This window comes from Panthera uncia, chromosome D2 (genome assembly GCF_023721935.1).
Source record: "Panthera uncia isolate 11264 chromosome D2, Puncia_PCG_1.0, whole genome shotgun sequence".
Lineage (NCBI taxonomy): Eukaryota > Metazoa > Chordata > Mammalia > Carnivora > Felidae > Panthera > Panthera uncia.
This window is the reverse complement of record NC_064818.1, coordinates 36,594,690-36,615,926: the sequence shown is the minus strand read 5'-3', so window position 1 is coordinate 36,615,926 and position 21,237 is coordinate 36,594,690. Positions and strand designations below refer to the sequence as shown.

At 49.2% G+C, this 21,237-nt stretch overlaps 1 protein-coding gene across 1 annotated transcript in view; it reads left to right on the top strand.

Annotated features, from left to right (window-relative positions):
- The window catches only part of POLR3A (RNA polymerase III subunit A), a 52,374-nt gene extending 34,078 nt beyond the window's left edge, over positions 1-18,296 (top strand). The window contains exons 18-31 of the mRNA XM_049646257.1: positions 865-983; positions 2,119-2,256; positions 4,077-4,247; positions 5,174-5,287; positions 9,733-9,819; positions 9,910-9,992; positions 10,566-10,736; positions 11,819-11,912; positions 12,098-12,190; positions 13,441-13,605; positions 14,067-14,231; positions 14,447-14,578; positions 15,827-15,959; positions 17,647-18,296. Coding sequence (XP_049502214.1) covers positions 865-983; positions 2,119-2,256; positions 4,077-4,247; positions 5,174-5,287; positions 9,733-9,819; positions 9,910-9,992; positions 10,566-10,736; positions 11,819-11,912; positions 12,098-12,190; positions 13,441-13,605; positions 14,067-14,231; positions 14,447-14,578; positions 15,827-15,959; positions 17,647-17,795 — 1,814 coding nt within the window. The 3' untranslated portion in view covers positions 17,796-18,296. The remainder of the gene's footprint in view (positions 1-864; positions 984-2,118; positions 2,257-4,076; positions 4,248-5,173; positions 5,288-9,732; positions 9,820-9,909; positions 9,993-10,565; positions 10,737-11,818; positions 11,913-12,097; positions 12,191-13,440; positions 13,606-14,066; positions 14,232-14,446; positions 14,579-15,826; positions 15,960-17,646) is intronic.
- The last annotated feature ends 2,941 nt before the right edge of the window (positions 18,297-21,237 follow it).

Genomic DNA, 21,237 nt, shown 5'->3' with positions numbered 1-21,237 from the left:
CGCCCCCCTATTTTTTTTAAATTTTTTTAACGTTTACTTAATTTTTGAGAGACAGAGCATTAGCAGGGGAGGGGCAGAGAGAGAGGGAGACACAGCATCCAAAGTAGGCTCCAGGCTCTGAGCCCACATCGGGCTCTGTGCTAACAGCTCAGAGCCTGGAGCCTGCTTCAGATTCTGTGTCTCCCTCTGTCTCTGGCCCTCCCCCGTTCGTGCTCTGTCTCTCTCTGTCTCAAAAATAAATAAATGTTAAAAAAAATAAAAATTAAAAAAACAATAAAAAATAAAAAAAGCTTTCTAAATTAATGTATTTAGTGATATGGTAAATGCTTTAATTTCATAGTTGTCTAGGACCTAAAGCGTTAAGTTTCATGGTACTGCATTCAGATTCAAAACCTCCATGCTTCTATTTCTGTAAATTTTTTTGGCAGAATAAAGTCCAACTTTGCTGCTTCCCTCCCACCCCCTACAGTGTTCACCTTCCTGCTCCTGGTGAGCATGCCCCCCACTTTCCCATTCCTGTGTCTTTACTTCCCACTTTTCCACTTACTTTGGAATTTCTCCCCTCATCCCTTCTTATATCCACATTGTAATGTCCTCCAAAAGTTCAGCCTTGTGGCAGACTCTTCCCTGCAAGTCTTTCCTCCAGCCCCAAAGTGCTTACACTCCCTGCTGAGCCCTGCAGCTCTCCCTCAGCTTTTCTTCTGTTGCTGAGGGCTCCACCCTGTATTATTCTCGTTTTGGCTCTTACTGTCCCTAGACCATGAGCCTGCGCTGTCATATTCCTGTTTTATCCCACGGATCTTCTTGTGCTTCAATTAACGTGGTTCGGTAAACAAATGTTACATTCCTGACCTGTTTCCCCAGGTTCTTTCATTAACATATCACAGATGATTGCCTGTGTAGGACAGCAAGCCATCAGTGGCTCTCGAGTGCCAGATGGCTTTGAAAACAGGTCCTTGCCTCACTTTGAAAAACACTCAAAGGTAAGTAGTAGTGGTTAAGACAGAACTTTGGAGGGCAACCGTGGGGAGTCCGGAAGAGTATTGGGAGCCCTGTGCTGCCAGCGCTCCCAGAGGGGGCGTGTGTGGGCGGGCTCCTCTGGGGCCTTCCCTCTCCAACCCCTACAGAGTCGTGTAGGAGCCTTGTTAGATTTGCTGCTACCAAACTTGATCAATGCCCTCTTGTTTTCTCTCCAAGAGGGAGGATTTCAAGGTCCTTTCCAATAATCAAAATCTATAGATACCTCATGTCTGATCAATGTGTGATTATGGGAACACTGACATCAAAGTATGGGGATTTTAAAATAGTGATAATATGAACCACACTAAAACGACCAGGAAAGTCCAGATTTTCCTCTCGACTTCTCGAACTCGGTTTTTAAATGACCTCTGGGTTTCAGTGGCACTGGTGGTTTGGGCACTGGTATAAGCAGAAATAGACAAATCTGTGCTAGGCTTCTTCTGGGACTCAGGGACAGACAACTTTTAAGTCTAGGTGAGGAACTTAGAGTAGGTTTGGTCACTCAGATTCTGGATTTGGAGTCAGCTCTTATTCCCATTAAAGCACAGATACTGCAGCTGCTCTTATCCCATGGGACTGTGGGGTTTCTGTCCAGCCACCCCCCCCTCCCCCCAGGGAAACAGGACTGCTGTACTGGGAATGTGTAGGTATTTTCTGTATCATACAGTCTGAGGAACATTTTAAGGACTCTGTCCAAGATCAGAATTCACTAGAAGTCAGAGAGCCAAGTGGTCACTGGAATGGTGCCTATCTGTGCATGTCAGGCTCAGAGTTCTAAGGGAGCCTGACAAATTTAAAGGGGAGGCTGGGGGCATTCAAACTGCTTGGTCCACTTGCCTGCCACTGGCACCAGCACCAGCACCAGCACCAGCACCAGCCCTGCCTGGGAGCTCACCCTCCTTGTCTCTGGGAAGGATGGTTTATGCCAAGTTCTTTCTCCTGTGAGAAAGGGCGTGTAAAGTCTGCCCCTTCATAAGCGTGCATTGGCCAGGTATTTATAGTCTAAAGGTGGGACATTTTGTGATTTGAATGAGGTTTGAAGTTGTGGACCTTGAAGGTTTTTTGTCTGGCTTTTCTTTTTTCCCCACCTCTCTTTAGCTCCCAGCTGCCAAAGGCTTTGTGGCTAATAGCTTTTATTCCGGTTTGACACCGACCGAGTTTTTCTTCCACACAATGGCTGGCCGGGAAGGTCTAGTCGACACAGCCGTAAAGACTGCTGAAACGGGATACATGCAGGTAATTTGAAGAAATGTAGGCCATTAGCGGCAGAGCAGGACAGGGTTCCGAGGATTTTGACTGCTGAGTGTTTACATATTTTGTACATGAACTGTCATGTATCGAGTCTTAGTATTTAAAAAGAATAATTGGAAAATGCGGGAGCCCTGGAAATAAACGGCATAAGAAGGTAATATGTTCACTTCATCCCTTATGCCTTAAGTGATTCAGACCAGGCCAGGGCCACACTCACCAAAGCTGTACTGAGAACGTGGACTGGAAGTGTATCTGGGGACACGTTACTGAGCCTCACTGGTCTTTTGTTTCCTAATCCATGAAGATGTGGATGACAGTACCTACATCCCAATGATTGAGAGGACTCTGCTTCTCACTTGGCAACTATTTATGTAGCCTCTTGTTTTTTAATTTTAACTGACTCCAAGAACTTACTCCGGTGCCTGCAGGAGGTCTTGGACACTTGGAGGGATGGCTCTCCATCATATGTGCAGCTCCGGGACAGTAGGCTCAGGGCGACGGGATGAAACTAGAGGGCTTCCTGTTCCCATGCTTCTCAGACCGCCATAAAAATATCCCTAATGGCAGAGAAGTAAGAACACATCCCGACTTCATTCTTCCTTATATAAGACCACAAGCAGAGGATTTCATTTCATTCCCTGATTATCATTTTTTCCTCTGTCTTCCATGACCTGTGTTTGCTTTTATATTTTTTCAATGTTCCTGTCTCCTTATAACATCAGATAAAGTCAAATCTCCCAGTTGCTGGGCTGTGAACTTGCTGTGGCTTTGAGTCCCCTTTGTCCCCACTGTGGATCCCAGTTTAAGAAGCACAGCCCTTTGCAGGCTGGGAAAGCAGAACTGATCAACCAGAGGTGTGAATAAGACAGGCAGAGCAAACAAGGTTGATGAAGGTGAGAGCAGGCTGGAGTCCATAGAAATAGCTATTTCCATAAATATGTGTGTGTCCTCATCAATACTTCCCCTTTTCATCACGTTTTGATGGGAAATTGCCCTTCAGTTTTGGAGTGTGCTGCTTTTGTCAAAAACCCAACAGACTGTGAAATGCTTTTACCACTCTTGCCAGAATGTCTTTTGACTTTATTTTTTGACTTTACCTTTTTGAAGTAGAGAGTATGACTTTCCCAGAGCAGTGTGTTAACTTAGAACAAATTAGTTCTGGCACGAGGGATTTTTGTTTTGAGGTTGCCTGGAGGAAGATTTCTCTTTAATTCACTGCACCACCATCACACTGCTGGCTGGAGCATTCTACTGGTGGACGGTTCTCCCTAAGCAGATGTGAGAAATGGCTGCTGCCTGCTGGTTCAGACACAATGCCATCCCTGTTCTCTTTTCTTCCCCCTGGGTCCCAGAAGGGGGTATGCACCTGAGATCCTCTGTAATTCATATTGAAGTCCACCCACAGGGGTCCTGGATTCAGTTGTGTTTAGAAATGTAAAGCTGTTGCATTAATTTATACCTTAGGGAGAAAGAGAGGGAAGGGGCAAAAGGGCCTAGGAAAACAGTTAGTGTTTACAGAATCCTTTGGGGGTGATGGGCCTTAAATTACATGTATTCAAAAACACACTAAAGCACTCGAGGTTGGGCGTATTCTGAATCCCACTGCACAGGCTTACGGGTCACTTCTGGGCTTGCTGTTCCAAAGGGCCAGGGGACTCTTTCTTAAGGGATTTCTAATAAAATATTTTAAATGATGAAAGTGCTGGTAACCTTGAAAGTTAGCGTTGCAGATCTCATCCCCTGCACACGTGACTGGCCTTCTCAAAGCAGCTGAGCGTTTATTTCCTCTCCTCCTTTTCCTTCAGAGAAGGCTTGTCAAGTCCCTTGAAGATCTTTGCTCACAATACGATCTGACAGTCCGAAGCTCTACGGGTGATATTATCCAGTTCATTTACGGGGGAGATGGCTTGGATCCTGCAGCTATGGAGGGAAAAGATGAACCTTTAGAGTTCAAAAGGGTTCTGGACAACATCAAAGTAAGATTTAGCATTATATCTGGGGTTAGTGTGTTTCCAAGGACGTGTGTTTACAATGGAGGCATCCTTTGGAGTATCACACACAGTTAATGCTCGAGTTATATCTATCCAGCCACCGGTAGTATTTTTCGTCTTGTGTTACCCTGCATAATTTCCCCAAATTTGAAGGAAAAATATTTTTTCAATTTCAAAGTCTAGTATTGGTAGTAATCCAATGCCAACAGAAGAGGGCTTTGGTTTCTATCTAGTGAAGCATGTTACCGGCCAGTGTTAAAAGTCGTGGGTGTTGAGAAGCAAGCTTTAAGCTTTTACTAAGGCACATGCTTTAACTAGGGGTATATTTTAAAAAACCTTTTTGAAAGGTAGTTTGACAATACTAATCTGAATTTATATGTGGGTGTCTTTTGACCCAGCAATTCCACTTATAGGAATTTGCCCAACAGAAATGACTTAAATGTACCAAGAATGTTTTTCTGGCACCTTTTGCCCATATATTAGGGTAATATGCAGCCTTTAAAACTTTGGGGGACTCCCGTGAGCTTTGGGGTAGGGGAGTAGTTTCACTCCTGAAATGTTTGGGTTTTTTTTTTTAAATTTTTTTGTTGATTATTTTTTTTTTTTTTTTTTTTATAAAAAACAGCGATATATAATTTCAATGCAAATCTGGGATGGGGTGAAGGTTGAGAAGTAATGGAACGGTACCCACTGAATCACTCACACTCACTCTTTATGTGAGATGGAGTGGGTTTATCCTGTCTTCAGAATATAAAATATGCTTTGAAAGAAAAAAAATCATAGATTGGTGAGAAAAAATCATGCTCACTCTGAGAAAAGTCATTTTGTCTCTTGTAAATTCTTTCATTTAATCCTGCCCCCACCCTCAGTCACCCCCATACACATCACACTATTTCCTTTTGATACTTGAGGCAGTCTTCCCGTGTCAGAGCGAGCCTGCGCTGAGTAAAAACGAGCTGGTCCTGACCACGGAGTCAATCATGAAGAAGACGGAGTTCCTCTGCTGTCAGGACAGCTTCCTGCAGGTGAGCTCTGTACTGGCGGGAGCACCCAGCTTGGCCATCAGCAAGAGATTGTTGCCCGGTGCCGGCAGATGGTTTTTATAAGCGAGGGGTGAGGGCTGTGGGGTGGAGTGTGTTAAAAGTGTTTTCTTTGTTAAAAATTTCAGGAATGGCCCAGGCAAACTCTCAGCAGCCGACATGAAGAATTTGTGTCATGTCCTTCTTAGTGTCTGTCTCTCACGCAGGTGTCACCCTGCTAGAAGAAAAATACTTCCTTTAGAGAACTATTGTTTTTTGTTGTTGTTCTTGTTTTTTAACCTTGTCCCCCTATCAACCCCTTTACCTGCTGTCTCATCTTGCAGACCAGCTCTTCCCACAGTCATTGCGAATCCTGGTAATTTAAGACTTCATTTTTTTTTTTTTTTTAATTTTTATGTTTATTTATTTTTGAGAGATAGACAGAGCATGAGCAGGGGAGGGGCAGAGAGAGAGGGAGACATAGAATCCGAATAGGCTCCAGGCTCTGAGCTGTCAGCACTGAGCCCGACTTGGGGTTCGAACTCACAAATCGTGAGATCATGACCTGAGCTGAAGTCAGAAGCTTAACCAACTGAGCTACCCAAGACTTCCATTTTTAAGTAATCTCTACACCCAACGCAAGGCTTGAACCCACACCCTGGATGTCAAGAGTCTCACGCTCTACTGCCTTAACCAGCCAGACACACCTGGTGGTGGTGGTATAAATTGCTCTTCCTGTTACCATAGTGTGGATCAGTAGTTCATGGAGTCAGCCAGCCTTTTTCCAAAGAGCTGTTACCTTGATAACCTCTTAGGGCTTTGTTAGTTTGTTGTTTTTTTGTTTTTTTTAATTTCACTGACCTGCTGGAGCAGCTCCTTCCTGTTTATTATCACGGTTATGATCAAAAGCAGAGGGATACAGAAGCCAGTAAATGGTTGCCTTTGTGTGCCAATGGGTGATTCAAATGCAGCACAAAATTGGCAGGAATCTGTCCCTTTCGGTATATCAAAAATGACAACAGTCATGTGAAACTGAAAGAGTATTCTAGTCAAGTATGCCCTTGATTCTTTCTTTTCCTATGTTGAGGTGTGAAAGGCGAAAAAGAGACTTCCAGATTTCAATAAGTTTAAATCCAGAGTATGGTTGGGCTGGGTGCCTTTGTTTGTGGTTTTTCCCAAATTTTCATTTTTTTTTTTTTTTAACAAATTAGAATTGTGATTTGGTGTTTACGCATGATTATATTATATTCACCTATTTACTATTCTGTTTATCCTCAAAGACCTTAACTGAGACAGGCTATGAGAAGTACAACGAGGTAACGTGCTGAGCATGCTGGGAGTGCTAAGCTTAAGGGGTGAACTTGGCAGCAGTCCGGCTGTTTGCCCGCCCCGGCGAGCTTCCGCCTCACTCCCGGCACAATCGGCTTCCCTGCTCATCACTCTGGCTCCCTTCTTGCCTTTTGCAGGGTTTTACGGGTGCCTCCCTGACCAAGAGTGTGTGCGTATTCAGTGAGCACTCCTAGCCCTCAATATGTCACATGCCCTGCAGATCCCGGGGACACCCAGATGACTGTGTCCTTGCCCTCTGCGGGCTGACGGTCTAATGAGCTCAGGTCCAAAATCCACTGGCCGGAACCCGATTTATCTGAGGCCACGGAGGCCACTCCTGAGTGGCACGGAGCCCTGGCCGCCCCAGAGGCTGCTGCCGGTGCCCACAGTTGTGCTGCGGAGGGTGTGAAGACGTAACTGCCGCTTAACCGTGTGATTAATTGCCTGCCAGTTGCCGTGTTGTGAGTTCTCTTTTAGTATGCATGGGTTCATTCAGTTGAGTTCTTAGTAGCTTATTTCAGTTTTCATTTCTACAAAATGAGCCTTTTTTTTTTTTTTTTAAACCTAACTTTCAGAATATCTGCCCTAACTTTTGTGTAAGGAAAGTCATTCCTTTCAGCAAAGCCACTGGAAGCAATGTCCATTTGGGTGGTAGCTGAAAGACTCATCTCCAGTGCCTAAGCTGAGCAATGGTTGTAGGTGTGTGTTCTTTTACTCCTTCTGCGTGCAGAGTTCCTCACAGGTGAAAATCCACGGGTCTGCTCAGCCTTGGGCTCTCCTCCGGTTTCTCTGTGCCGGCAGGTGGGGCAGCCTTTAACAGCTGGCACGAGATGACCACACCTGGACCGAGAGGGCTTTCAGGAACTCTCCCTGAGGGCACACAAGCACAGCTAGACGAGTAGGCTGGGGGAGGAAATCACCAACGTGAGAGAGGCTCTTCACACTGAACGGCGTAGCAGGAAGACGAGGCCGTAGCACGTACTCGTGCCTTTGCACGCTCCTGCCGTCGAGCAGAGCCATGCCAGGAGAGACGGTTCCACTGCCCTCTCCGGTCTGGTTCCCTGCTCTGGTTTGCAGGAGCTGACTGTCTAAAAGTGTAGTCTCAAACTCCCAGTTAGTGAGTAAATCTGGAGAGCTTTTTAAAGAGTTACTTAAAATTTTTTTAAGTTCTTATTAATTGATAAAAGTCCTTCCTGAGTAGAATGACGATGGGCACAGTACCCCTCGTGTATTCCACGCTTGGTCAAGGAGAAGGAAGAGAGTTGGCGCACAGGAGCAGTCGTCATGAGGAAGCTGCATTCGTGAACGGGGGGCAGCCAGAGGGCAGTGGATCTCTGGTAGCCCCTTGGTTAGCTGGGCTCCCAGTGGGCAGAGGTGGCACTGCAGAAACCGCTGGCCCAGGACCAGTCTTCAGAGAAAGCATCTGACTTCAGGGACAGGCCTGTTACCTTGGCCAAGCCCATGACCTCCCAGAGCCCCTCAGGGCCCTCCACTCTAGCCTGTTAGGGTTAATGCCATACCACCTCACGGAAAGGTCTCAACCCCTGGGCAGCTGCTGACCGAGAAGGGCCCATGAGCCATGGACTGTGTGGATATAACCTAAGGCTATTTAAACATAACAACAGTAAGTGTTAGGGGTTTTTTGCTTTCAGAAAAGATAGTAAGAAATCGCCAGGTGGTCTGTGGGAAGCTAAAGAGATTAATTTTTGCAAGGTTATGATAAAACTGGGCTCTAGTAAGTGTTAAGCTCTCTGTGGGTGCCCATAGGATTTTATCTTTGCAAAAGTAGGCTTCTGGTTCCATCTGCTTTAAAATATTTGTTTCAGACAAAACATTAGACATTTTCAGCTATGTGATATAGACTGAGTAGACTTTGGGTAGGGCATACTGGTCTCTCCTTAGGGTCCCTCAGCCCGCCTTATAATCAAGAAACAAGACTTCTTGAAGCTTTGCGGCCACCGCAATATGCAGTCCACCCTCAGGCTGTTCATGTGTGTGGGTCTGTCCTCTGCCAGCCACACAGAGCAGCTGGGTGCCTGCACTGACATTCAAGAGTGACATTCAAGCTCACTGCCACCGTTACTTGTCCACGATCAGTGAGGGAAATTACATTTCTAGGAGGGCTGCTGAGGGAAGTGCAGTCTGTCTCCTCTCCCATATTCTCAAAAACGCCCCTGGATCAAACTAGAGCAGCTAATCAGCCCCCATGCCTGCATCGCAGCAGCCTCTAAAGGATGGCTGCTGCATGGCGTGTGCCATCAACTCACCTGGGACCTGCCCTAAGAGTCAGCACTTGACGTGTGAGCGTCTGGGAGCCGGACTTTGGTGGGTGTAGCTCACTAAAGCTCACCACCCCTCTGTAAGTCCTCCTTGAGTGCTGGCCAGTCCTGCTTCCAGGAGTAACTACAGGGTGGATTTATTTCAGAGATACACCATACATTGCAGAACAGATGGGTCTTCCCCTTTGAACGGTTGCCAGAAAAGTTAGGCCTGTGGCCGATAGCTCTGCCCTATGCCTCCTCCACATGATGTCCTTGTCACCTTCTTCCTTGCTCCATGTAGATCTCATCCAGGGCTTTGAGTACTATTCTGAAATACAGAGGGCACAACAAATACACAGATGTTTCATTTCCAACTTTGCATTCCAGGAATCCTTACAAAGTCCTAATTGTTGGGAAGGGAAAGTGACCCCGGTTGGGGGAGATGCAGAGGTGAGGGTCAGAGAGAGAAAGAGAGGCAGGGATTTGGGAGTGTTTTCTTTGAAATGAAGGCAGGCTGAAACCACGTGTTTGTGATGTATATACAGCATCTACAAAGCTATGCGTTAGCTGCTACTTAAATTGATCATAAGTTCAGAAGAAAGCCTCAGAGTGAGTCTGCTTAGAGACTACAGGTTTGTTCTAGCCGTGCTGAGCTGTGTGAGTGCAGGTGATGGGAGAGCAGAGGAGAAGGCGACAGCGTGGGACGCGCTCCCCGTGCCAGGGTCTCGTGGAGCAGGCGCAGGGGGCGGAGCTAGCCATCACGAAATCAGTGGACACCTGACATTATTGATGTTTGTCAAACAAACTGCCGTCTAGGTTCCCGAGAAATACACAACTGATGCTTGCTGTGTAATCTTTCAGGAAATAAAAAAATTCATTAAGGGTGTTTCTGAGAAGATCAAGAAAACCAGAGACAAATACGGCATCAACGATAACGGCACAACAGAGGTAACGGGCGGCCTTCCCCGACCGGCTCAGGCACCCTCGTGGGCTCAGGTGCCACCAGCCTGACCCTGCACTCGGCTTCTGTCCTTCCAGCCCCGGGTGTTGTACCAGTTGGACCGGATCACCCCCACCCAGATTGAGAAGTTCCTGGAGACCTGCAGGGACAAGTACATGAGGTACGCATGCTAGTTTTCTTAGACTGCCAGGCAGTTGCATGGGCCTCCTGTCCTTCCTGTCTCCCCAGTGGAGCAAAATCCTGCGTCAGCACCACTTCCTGACTGTCAGCATCTGAGTAGGTTCTGTCCCCTCATCTCTTAGGGGCTCTGGTGGGGAGGTAGGCTGGATGCTGCAGGCGGTGGAAATAATCTCAAAGACATTTCCGAGTGTCCTCTCCCTGTGGAGTAACTATCGATATGTTTGGCGGGTACCAGCTGCTCTGTCCACCGTCGGCACCATGTGTCAGCAGGGCTCTTGGATCTTCTGCGGGCAGTTGATGTTTGGGCCCAGTCACCACATGCTGACCACAAGGAGCCAGTGGTCACTTCCGTTATCAGAGCCCCCTGACTGTCGTACCCCTTCCCCGCCTCCATCTGCACCTCCTGCCGACCTGTTGCAAGCACAGCCCAGCTCGTAGCGTATTCCCTCCTGACCCTGATGACACCTGCGTTCTCGTCTGTTGAGGGAGGAGAGAAGTGGAGCCTCCTCCCAGCAGTTTTGCTGGGCTTTTCTTCCATACCCTTCCCTTATAGGGCACAGATGGAGCCGGGTTCTGCGGTGGGTGCACTCTGTGCCCAGAGCATTGGTGAACCAGGCACCCAGATGACCCTGAAGACTTTCCACTTTGCGGGCGTGGCCTCCATGAACATCACCCTGGGTGTGCCCCGGATCAAAGAGATCATCAACGCTTCCAAGGCCATCAGGTGCCCGCCCTCTGTTTCCCTTTTGTTCTCCTGCTGCCTGTCACACATTCTCTCATCACGTGTGATACTCTGATGGGCAGTGTGGTAAACTCTGGTGATAGGCTTGTGTTAATCAGATCTGGGGTTTTAAAAGACCGGCTTGAGAAAAGTCAAAATTAGATACAGTGAAAACTGAGGCAGTGGTTGCTTATGGCCACAAGTCACATGAAAGGGAGAAACAAAAAAAAATGACTGGGAAAGCTATTAATAGGTCCATGTAGATTTCAACTGGAGATCTGATTATTCCCAGCCTAATCACGCCTGACAGTGAGTGTGTCACTTGACTATTGGCCATATTCTGTGACTCCCAGGTGATTTCGTGGTAGGGCTTGTAGGTCATCTGAGACTAGAAAAAGATTAAAAACTCTCTCTGTCTCAAAAATAAATAAACATTAAAAAAAAATTTTAAAGAAAAAGATTAAAAAAATACGTTACAGTGCATTCTGTGACAAAATCATGTTTCACTCGCGCTCCACATCCAACAAAGGGATGACCGGTAGCATTCAACGAAGGAGTGCCACGCTTGGTTCTAGAGCAGCACCTGGAGGCGTCCAGGGTGGCAGGGGCTCTGCAGCCTCCCTGGGCGGCTCCAGTCTCTCCCAGGAGTGTGTTCGGGGGACGCCAGCCAGCACGTTCAGGGCACAGGCTGGTAGAGAGTGACTGGAAGAGTTGGAGACGTCCTGGAGAGGTGGTGGTGCGGGTAGGGCACAGCGATGGGAAGCTGTAATACACTAACACGAAGGGTCGGTTCACTCGGGGAGCAGAACCAGAATAACACCTGCAAGGACCAGAGAGGAAGAGATAGGTTCACTTGGTCAGGAAGAACGTCCCAAAAACTGTCTCATTCACTGATAGAGTGGGTCGCAGCATGATTTCTAAAAATAGTAAGTCTGGGTGAGAATGTCTGTGAAGCCCCCAGTAAATGCCCAGGAAATTGCAGTTGTGTTTAGCGCTAGGATCCAGTAGTGCCTGGATTTCACAGAGCAGCCGTCTCCCGACGGGCTCTCTCCTGCTGTAACCACTGTCCCCCTGCCTTTTCTCAGCACTCCCATCATCACAGCCCAGCTGGACAAGGACGACGACGCAGACTACGCTCGCCTCGTGAAGGGCAGAATTGAGAAAACCCTCTTGGGAGAGGTAAGAAGAAATCTCTCTTGGCAACAAGAACACTAGATCAGCAACGTTGTGAGCAGGCGTAAACACCAGTGGTGGGTGTACTGGTCATTGTGGCCATGCTGGCCCGTGTCCCTAACCACAAGCAGCATATGCTCTTTGGAAAGGGAGAAGTGACTGTGTAACGTTCTGCTCTTTTGACATGACAGATTTCAGAGTATATTGAAGAAGTGTTTCTTCCGGATGATTGCTTTATCCTCGTCAAACTCTCCCTGGAACGGATCAGACTTCTGAGACTGGAAGTGAGTCACGTAATTAAATGTGGGCAGGAAGTCATCCTCCGTTAGTCCCAGGATGGGCGCCAGTAAACTGGGGCAGGAGCTAAGTGAGGCACGAGAAGCACTGCAGAGGCTTTATTTGGGTTTCTGCTCTGTAAGAGTCCATTGTACTTCCCTCCCTCTCTCTCTCTTTTTTCTTTTTAAGTTTATTATTTTGAGAGAGAGAGCACGAATGGGGCAGGAGCAGAGAGAGAATAGGAGAAAAGCCTAAGCAGCCTGCCATCTCGGAGTCACATCTCACAAACCGTGGGATCGTGAGCTGAGCTGAAATCCAGAGTCAGACACACAACCGACTGAGCCACCCAGACCCTCCCCCCTTTCTCCCTTTCTAAACCTGACCCTGACACACACACTCCCATCTAAAGACACGCAAGAAATTAGTTGAAATTTTATGAAGCCACAATACTTTTTCACTATAGCATAGTACTGCGGGGTCTGGTGGGAGCATAGGGCCACCCGTGTCTCACTCGTCTGTGGGCCCTCAGCACAGCGCCTGTCTGGCTCGGCGAATGTTCTTGGCTGGGTGGCTTACTCCGACTTACTATTACTGGTGTTCCTGAATACATAAAGATTGAAAGAACATCAGCCTTTCTCACAGATCAGTTGAGGCAAGGTTGCAAACTGAGTAACTTCCTGGCACTTTCCTCTTCCTCCCAGGTAGTTAACATCCATACTGCCCTTAATACATTGTTTCAGCCCATTCTCTCAAGTACCAAGTTTGTGTTGCCCGTAGACTGTGATTCCAGATTTGAGTGCCCAGTTTCCCGGCCTGGGGGCTTCTGTAGCCTAGCTCGGGCCACCTGCCTTGTGGCTCTTCTACCAGAAGAGCCGGGTTGCATTGAGAAATGTGGCACATGAGCAGTTGTAGTGAGGTCAGTAAGGGGGAGGCTTCACTGACACTTTTAAATTGTCCTGCTCTCCAGCCCCTGCTCCCAGAACCTCCTCAGAGCCTGTGTGTGTTGCTGTGAATTGACCATCCATTTTCAGTGGGGAAAAACGTTGGTTTGGGGATAAGGGAAGGTTGTGAAAAAAAAAAAGTCTCTACCTAACAAGGAAATACATAGTATGTCTCATTTTAAAACTTCATGGTGAGAAGCAAGATTGGGGGGGAAATGAGGTGGCTCACTGGGGGCAGCGATGGGAAAAGGCCATTGAAGCCTCCACACATGTCAGTGACGTCCTACGTGTGTGGCCCGTGCCCGGCCACCTTGCAGGTGAACGCTGAGACAGTGCGGTATTCCATCTGCATGTCTAAGCTCCGTGTGAAGCCTGGTGACGTGGCCGTTCACGGTGAGGCCGTGGTGTGCGTCACCCCCAGAGAGAACAGCAAAAGCTCCATGTACTATGTGCTGCAGTTCCTGAAAGAGGATCTCCCCAAGGTGAGACAAAAGTCCCTTCTTGGCCCCTCCCCCAGCCTATGCCCAGAGATTTGTAAAGGGAGAGGTGGCATTTACCTCTCCCCCAAATACCCAGCTGTCTGGCAACCTGAGGACTGAAGGTCCTGCAGAGACTGAAGGTGGTGCCTGTTTCTTCTTTTCTGCCACATCCCTCTGGGATCAGGTTTTTCCCATCTTAGCACTGCCATGCTGACTCTGCTTGTTAGATTCCTGTCTGTTCTGTCGTAAAATTGATGGAGTATATACGGCATGGTCCCCTGATCTTCTGTTTTCTGCATAACCCCTAACAGCACACAGACACTTTTCGGTTTGGTAAGACCTGAGAAACGGGGATGGTCAAAGTGCCAACCCAGTTCTCGCAGCCTTTGTGGTTTCTGAGGGTAACGGGGCCATGGGGCCATGGGCACTGCAGGGCCTCGAGCCTTCTGTGTCTCCGAGTGCAGGTGGTGGTACAGGGCATCCCAGAGGTTTCCAGAGCTGTCATCCACATCGACGAGCAGAGCGGAAAGGAAAAGTACAAACTCCTGGTGGAGGGCGATAACCTGCGGGCAGTCATGGCCACTCACGGTGTGAAGGGCACCCGCACTACCTCCAACAACACCTACGAGGTACAGCTCCTGCCCAGGGTCACCTCCCAGTTGTCCCGGCACACCCCTCTGACCCTGCCACTTGCCCTGGACCTGCCACTAAAGATTGCCCAGCAGTCCGTTTCTGGTAGAGGGCCCGGAGTTTGCCGTTTAGCTTCCAGGCAGAGGAGAATGGAGGGAGAACTTGGGACGGCTTGCCGGAAGAGGCTGCTTGCACTCATCCTGGCTCTCTGTAGGTGGAGAAAACCCTGGGCATCGAAGCTGCCCGGACAACTATCATCAACGAAATCCAGTACACGATGGTCAACCACGGAATGAGCATCGACAGGAGGCACGTGATGCTGCTATCTGACCTGATGACCTACAAGGTTCGTGGGAGGGGTGTGGTGTGCCGGGCTGTCTCACACACGGCTGTGATGACACCATTGAAAGAAAATCAGATGTTACCATCACCTAAAAGCCAAAGCATGTGGTCAGGCTGGGTGTTCTGGTTAACTTCCAGGATGAAATGTGCCACCTCATGGAATGAGGTGGGATGTTATTTCTGTCCTTATTAGAAATGTCCTCCTAAAGCAAAACTGGCCATTGCCGAAAGCTTAGGGATTTCCATGGAAAACCAAGGTGTTTATTTCCCTTTGAACCCATTCATCACACTTCTATAGCCATTTCCAGGTAAATGATAAGTTAATGTGTTCTGAAGGGGAGGTTAGATGGGAATGAGATTGATTATTTTGTTTTCCTCTTTTCCCACAAATCATATTCCCCGGAGTAGTGCCATAAGGTTTTCAGGACGCCTCCCCATAGAACTAGGTGGGGAAATGACCCGTTTCCTCCACCCTGTGGTAAAGGCTCTCGTTTTTAAGTCTTCCCTTCCTGTGCTGTTCTCTACGCACGTATGTGTTACGTAGTTGCAGTGAGTAGTGGACATACCGTTTTTATCCTGTTTTATTTGTTGTAAGTACCTTCCACATTGTTATGTAGTTTTTATAAATATCCTTTTTAAACGATGATGCGGTATTTACTTGAATGAAGGCACCTAAATTTACTTAACTCTTTCCCTACTTTGAAACTCTCAAATTATTTGACTTTGGAGTTCTTTGAGCCATAGTAAACATCTTCAGAAATACTCTCTTTTTTATTTTTACTAATTTTTTTTAACGTTTATTTATTTTTGAGACAGAGAGAGACAGAGCATGAACGGGGGAGGGTCAGAGAGAGGGAGACACAGAATCTGAAACAGGCTCCAGGCTCTGACCGTCAGCACAGAGCCCGACGCGGGGCTCGAACTCACGGACTGCGAGATCGTGAGCTGAGCCAAAGTCGGCCGCTTAACCAACTGAGCCACCCAGGCGCCCCAATACTCTCTTGTTTAAAATTAGGTCTTTAATTCTAGCTCTCAGTTCCTAGTTCTCTCTTCCAATGACACGTGGTCATGAGTGTAAGGGTCCGTGTCGCCGTGGGATATGGGCGGGACAGATGGCTGTTAGGGTCCTGTTCACACCTGAGACTAACCTGAACTGCCACCTCGCTGATCTCTGCTTATTCTGTTGATGGGGTTGCTTTGGGCCTTTGTAAGGGGCGTGAGTACCACCCTGTCCTCTCCTCTCCTGATGCAGGGTGAAGTCCTGGGCATTACGAGATTTGGCCTGGCCAAGATGAAAGAGAGTGTGCTGATGCTGGCCTCCTTTGAGAAGACAGCCGACCATCTCTTCGATGCTGCCTACTTTGGGCAGAAGGACTCCGTGTGTGGTAGGTTTGGTGTCTCTAGGAGCTTCACCAGAGGCCCTTGTTGACAGCTTATCTCGTGGGCTAGGGCTTCCCAGGAGGTGAGGGAGCTGAGTAGGCAGAGCTTTTATTTTTTGAGAATAAAATCACGGATGATCTTTTTTTCTCCAAAGCCTGGCTTTGGCACCCTGCGTCCCTCCCTCTGTTACATGGCTCCTCTGTCAGTACAAACGGCTTTGGGGCCAAGAAGAAAAGATCAACCTTGGGCACCAAGGAATTTTCTCGACCTTGGAGTTGCAGTCAGCCACTCTGATCCTGCACCCCTCTGTGTGGTGCCTGGGCTGACAGGAGAGGGGCAGCGTCCAGCACCCCTGATGTTGTGACCCCCTGGGAAAGAGCCGCCGGGCCCAGCACCATACGTGCACTTCCTTCAGCACATGTGTGAGGTGCAGGTATTAAACCCTGCATAGGCGAGAAGAAGAAACTAACTTGCTTGCTGACAGGTCTCGCCCTACACCGGCCTCCTCCCCCTGCTATGCAGCGCATCTCTCATGACAGCCTGGGAGAGGAGAGCTGTGGGGGAGCCGTCAGACAGTGCCCGCTGCCCAGCTGGCTCTTCCCTGAGTCCAGCACTGAGTGCCTGCTGTTCTCTATCCTTTCTCATGTGAGACCCTGCAGGCCCGAGACGGGAGTCCCCGGGGGACTCAGTAGCCTGCCCAAGGTCACATTCTCATCTGGCCCAAGCAGGGATGCCCAGCCTGGCTGCCGTCCCCACCACCAGAGCTCTGCTTCCTGGCGGTCGTTTCCCGTCTCCTCTCCCAGTCTTAGGTGGATTTGCCAAACAGGTGGCGGTCAGGTGGGGGTGCCCATCAGGGTAGACACCTCTGCTTTTTTTGTTCCTAAGGCTAACTCTTCCTCCTTTCGGAAGGGACGCAGCTTGCAGATAGAGGGACAGAGAAATTACTACATCGTTTTTAAGATAATGGTCAGAGGAAAGAAAAGGGAACAGAGATTGGGGCAGGAGAACAGGGCAAGGCAAGGCAAAAGTAAGAGCAAGCATGCTTGACGATGGGACTGACAGCCAGCACGCACCCCACACACTGCCACCTCTCTCCATGCCGACCGCCTCCAGGGCCTGGCGTGGTCACACCATTCCCACTCTGAAATCTCCCCCTTCCTTGTCCTTTAATGTTGCTAATTCAGTGTCAACCCTCACATCGGTTGGTCTTTAATTTGGTGGTTGTCTCTCTGGTCTCCTGGTAGCACAAAGCCCAGAACACAGTAGGCAGGCACTCATTATGGAAGCAGAAGCCTGATCCAAAGTTGGAATGGAGTTCAGAGAAGGAATCTGCCCCATCACCTCACTCCTGTGTCTGTGCAGGAGCCTTGTCTTCTAAGTGTGTCTGGTTAGGGCTGTGGGTTTCCAAGGCACAGGTGTGCTGTTAGGCCTGGCCCAGCCCTGACCCCGAGCACAGGGAACAAGTTTCTGCTGCTCTTTCCAACGGGATTGGCATCTATCGACCATCAGCCTGGTTGCTTTTCTTCTAGGCCCTAAGTTAAGGAAATATTGGGTGGCTTGGTGTTTCCTGAGCATCACTCAGTATCCTTGCTGTCTACATGAAGGCGTGCCTACAGACAGCGGGGACCTGCTGGGCTGTGAGCCCACCCCTGTGTTGAAAAGCCCTCTCATCCCCTTTCTGGTTGGTTTCAGGGGTGTCTGAATGCATCATCATGGGGATCCCCATGAACATTGGAACTGGGCTCTTCAAGCTGCTACACAAGGCCGACAGGGACCCAAGCCCTCCCAGGAGGCCCCTGATCTTCGACACAAATGAATTCCACATCCCCCTTGTCACATAGTCCAGGGAAGAGGGGACCATTCCTGACCTTGGCTCCTTGTCCCGTCTGGAAAGGGTCGACATTGGCGGCCGATCTGGAGAGCTTGTGCTTCCTGAGACAGACCCTGACATCCCCACTGTGCTGCCAGGTACCCCAAAGTCACGTGGTTTCTTCCCGGGCGCCATGGCATGCGGCCAGCCTGCACCCCAGGAGCAGCTCACCGGTGGCCCTGATCACACCACGGTGCATGGTTGGGAGAACTGAGGTTTGTCTGTCTGTTTGAAACCCTGGAGTCACGAGGAGACCCCGGCCAGGCATCTTTGTCCTTCTCACTTCACCCATCCAACCATTGGCTCTGAGGAGTTTCACACCATGACCCAGAGCCAGCTATAAGCCTCACGGTCAGGGCATGTTCCTGGTTTTTCTGTCCCTCAGTCATGCTAGAATCTCTCAACATGGCCTACTCATGTAAATGTTATCACTATTATTTATTTGTTCAGTAAAGAGTCTCGTTATTTGTTATTATTTTGGCTTTACTTTCAAAACCAAGAAGCTATAAAAACTAAGAGAGCCAGCATCAAAGTATCATGGGAAAAACTGGTTAACCAAAGGGACCAACTAGGATTTGTAACCAAGTTGAAACTGTTATGAGGCCCCAATACTCTGAAACATCTTTAACAGACACCCCTGGCGACCCCATTGTTTTTGTTTACCTCTAACCCCCGTAGGGGGAGACTCTGCCTTGTGACAGGAGTCAGACCCTCCTTTGTGGCCAATAGAAGCCTTGCCAAAGTTTGGAGCCCGCTGAGGTGGGGACTGTCAGTATACATGGAGGTGATGCATGAGGCTGGTCCAGGCCCCTGCACTGCCTGCGTGGCGACCACACCCCCTGAGGTATGTGCGCATTTGCCCTGCCTCCCACATCCAAAGAGCAAGCAGGGCAGGTGCAGAGCTATGGCCTAAAAAGTGCCCCGGGGGCTGCGGTGGGATAGGGCCCTCCTGGGTACAGACAGGCATCCTCCTTACATACAGGTAAGGGGTGAACGGGCCACCCAGACAAGAAAGGAGGACCACGTGGGGGTGGAGTGTCAGAGCTGGCGGTGTGCCCCATTTGGCGATAGCAGGCTACTCAAAGGGTAAATCTGTAACAATCGAAAGCACCTGTCAGGCTGGGAGGAGAGCCCGCAGGGTATCCCAGGAAAACCCACATTTAATTGCCTTCTTGGTGTTCTGCTGGTGACTGCACCATCACTGGTGGGTTTTCCAGGGCTTGAGATGGGGTTTTGTGCAACAGAGGAAAGAAATGGACATAGCATGTCTCAGAGAGCAGACGGTTTTACTGCTAGAGACTGCGGTGTTTTGTACCGAATTGCTCCTTAAGATTGGGCCAGGGTCACGGAGAAGAGTGATGATGGCCGCAGCTCTCTACTCCCTCTGGAGAATGTTCTGTGAAGTCTGCCTTCCTTTCCCTCCCTGTCCAGAGCCGAGTCCCACTGATGTGGTTCTTACCTCCTCACCAGAGGCTTGGGAAACCAAGGCTGTTTAGTTGGAAGTGAGATGATAGTGAAAAGTGGGGCTTTGACCCTACTTCCTGGCTCCATGTACCTGAGAAGGTCTACTTCCGAAATGATGTCACCCATTCTCTCATTGTATCCAGCCGCTGGAAGAAACAGCAGCCCAAACTGAAGACGTAAGAGTTTATTGTTGAGTAAGAAGATGGTGTGGCTGATTGAAGAGGCGGATGTGGTAAAAGAAAAAGTAGGGGAGAGGGGCCAGGCGCACCCCCCCCCATCTACCTCTTTACCACTCAGTCGGCTAAGCATCCAACTTCAGCTCAGGTCATGATCCCATGGTTTGTGAGTTCAAGCCCCGCTTGAGGCTCTCTGCTGTCATTGCAGAGCCCACTTTGGATCCTCTGTTCCCCTCTGTCTGCCCCTCCCCTGCTTTCCCTCTCTCTCTCTCTCTCTCTCTCTCTCTCTCTCTCTCTCAAAAATAAACATTAACAAGCAAAGAAAAGAGAAAGTAGAGAAGATACACACAATTCAAGTAGTATTACACAGAACTATGCTTGGCTTCCTCGGACGTTCCGTAGCTGGTTCCCCCAGTTCTGAGTTCATGCTGCTGGGGTATATTTCATATAACCACTCGTTCTGGGGTCTGTGTTAGAATGAATGCTTTCTCTCCCGTACTGAAGTGATTATGAATTCAGCATTCTTGACCTGAGCGTTTGGCCATTCTCTGGCTTAAAATTCTGTTAAAATTAGTTTGGCCCTGTGGTCTCCTTGCACCCATGAGGTTGACTTAGGAACTTCTCTTTAGGTGAAAACTCTTTCACCTAAAAAGTGAAAAGTGAAAACTTTACAGGTTCTGCCTCCCACCCCTGTATCTCTGACCTAAGCTAGCCTGGTTCGTGACACAGGTGAAGCCTGTCAACTGGCTTGTTCGGGGTTGTCGCTTGAAACGTCACCACGGGCACCGCTTCTCTCGCACAACCTGCAAAGAAACCTCAGAGCCACACCACCGCCTTCCTGAAAACCAGCCTGTCAGGGAAGCATCCGGCCTGCCCAGAGGCAGAACTGCTGGAGTGCACAAACGCAGAGGAAAGATGACGCGCGCTGCCGTGAGCGGTAGAGACGATCCCGCCGGGAGCCGTGTCCCGCTCGAGCCAGTGCTCTGGGTGCCCTCAGGAGATGTGTGTGACTGCGCTGCATGCGGGCATGGGCCGGGTGTGGGTCAGCGTGGCGCCTGGGAAGAAACCACATGTCTTTGGGGTGCCTGGCAGCCCCCGCCCTGCTCCCCACCGTGGGTGCCGTAGTGGGCGTTCACCTCTCCCCGAGGGGTCACCCGCCCTGCTCTGGCACTGGGCCGTGGGCAAGCACAGAACTCGGACCCCAGATCCACGCGGCAGTGTCCTCCAGAGCAAGCTCAGTACGAGGTTAGGATTTTTCTGTGTGCCTGTTTGGAAGAAATAAGAAAAACACATTTACATTTTTTTTTTTTTTGTAATGTGTATATATTTTTGAGAGAGCATGAGCAGGGGAGGGGCAGAGAGAGAGGGAGACACAGAATCCGAAGCAGGTCCAGGTTCCGAGCTGTCAGCACAGAGCCCGACGCAGGGCTCGAACTCCCAAACTGTGAGATCATGACCTGAGCCAAAGTCAGACGCTCAACCGACTGAGCCACCCAGGCGCCCCAAGAAAAACACATTTAAATTGTGTCCTCCATATTAACAAATTTGTATTTCTGACTAGTGACCTGTCCAGTCCTTTGCCCTTTTTACACCTCTTGTACAAGGGGATTAAATGGCTGTCGTCAGCTCAGTTACAGCCCCCTGCTTGTTCAGCACCGTGGGGGTGGGAGAGACATTCTGGAGTCTTTCAGAAAGTGTGTCAGAGTTAAATCACGGTGCTTCATTTCTGTTTCACAGTGTATCCCTGCATGTTCACACTGATTCGTGTCTGAT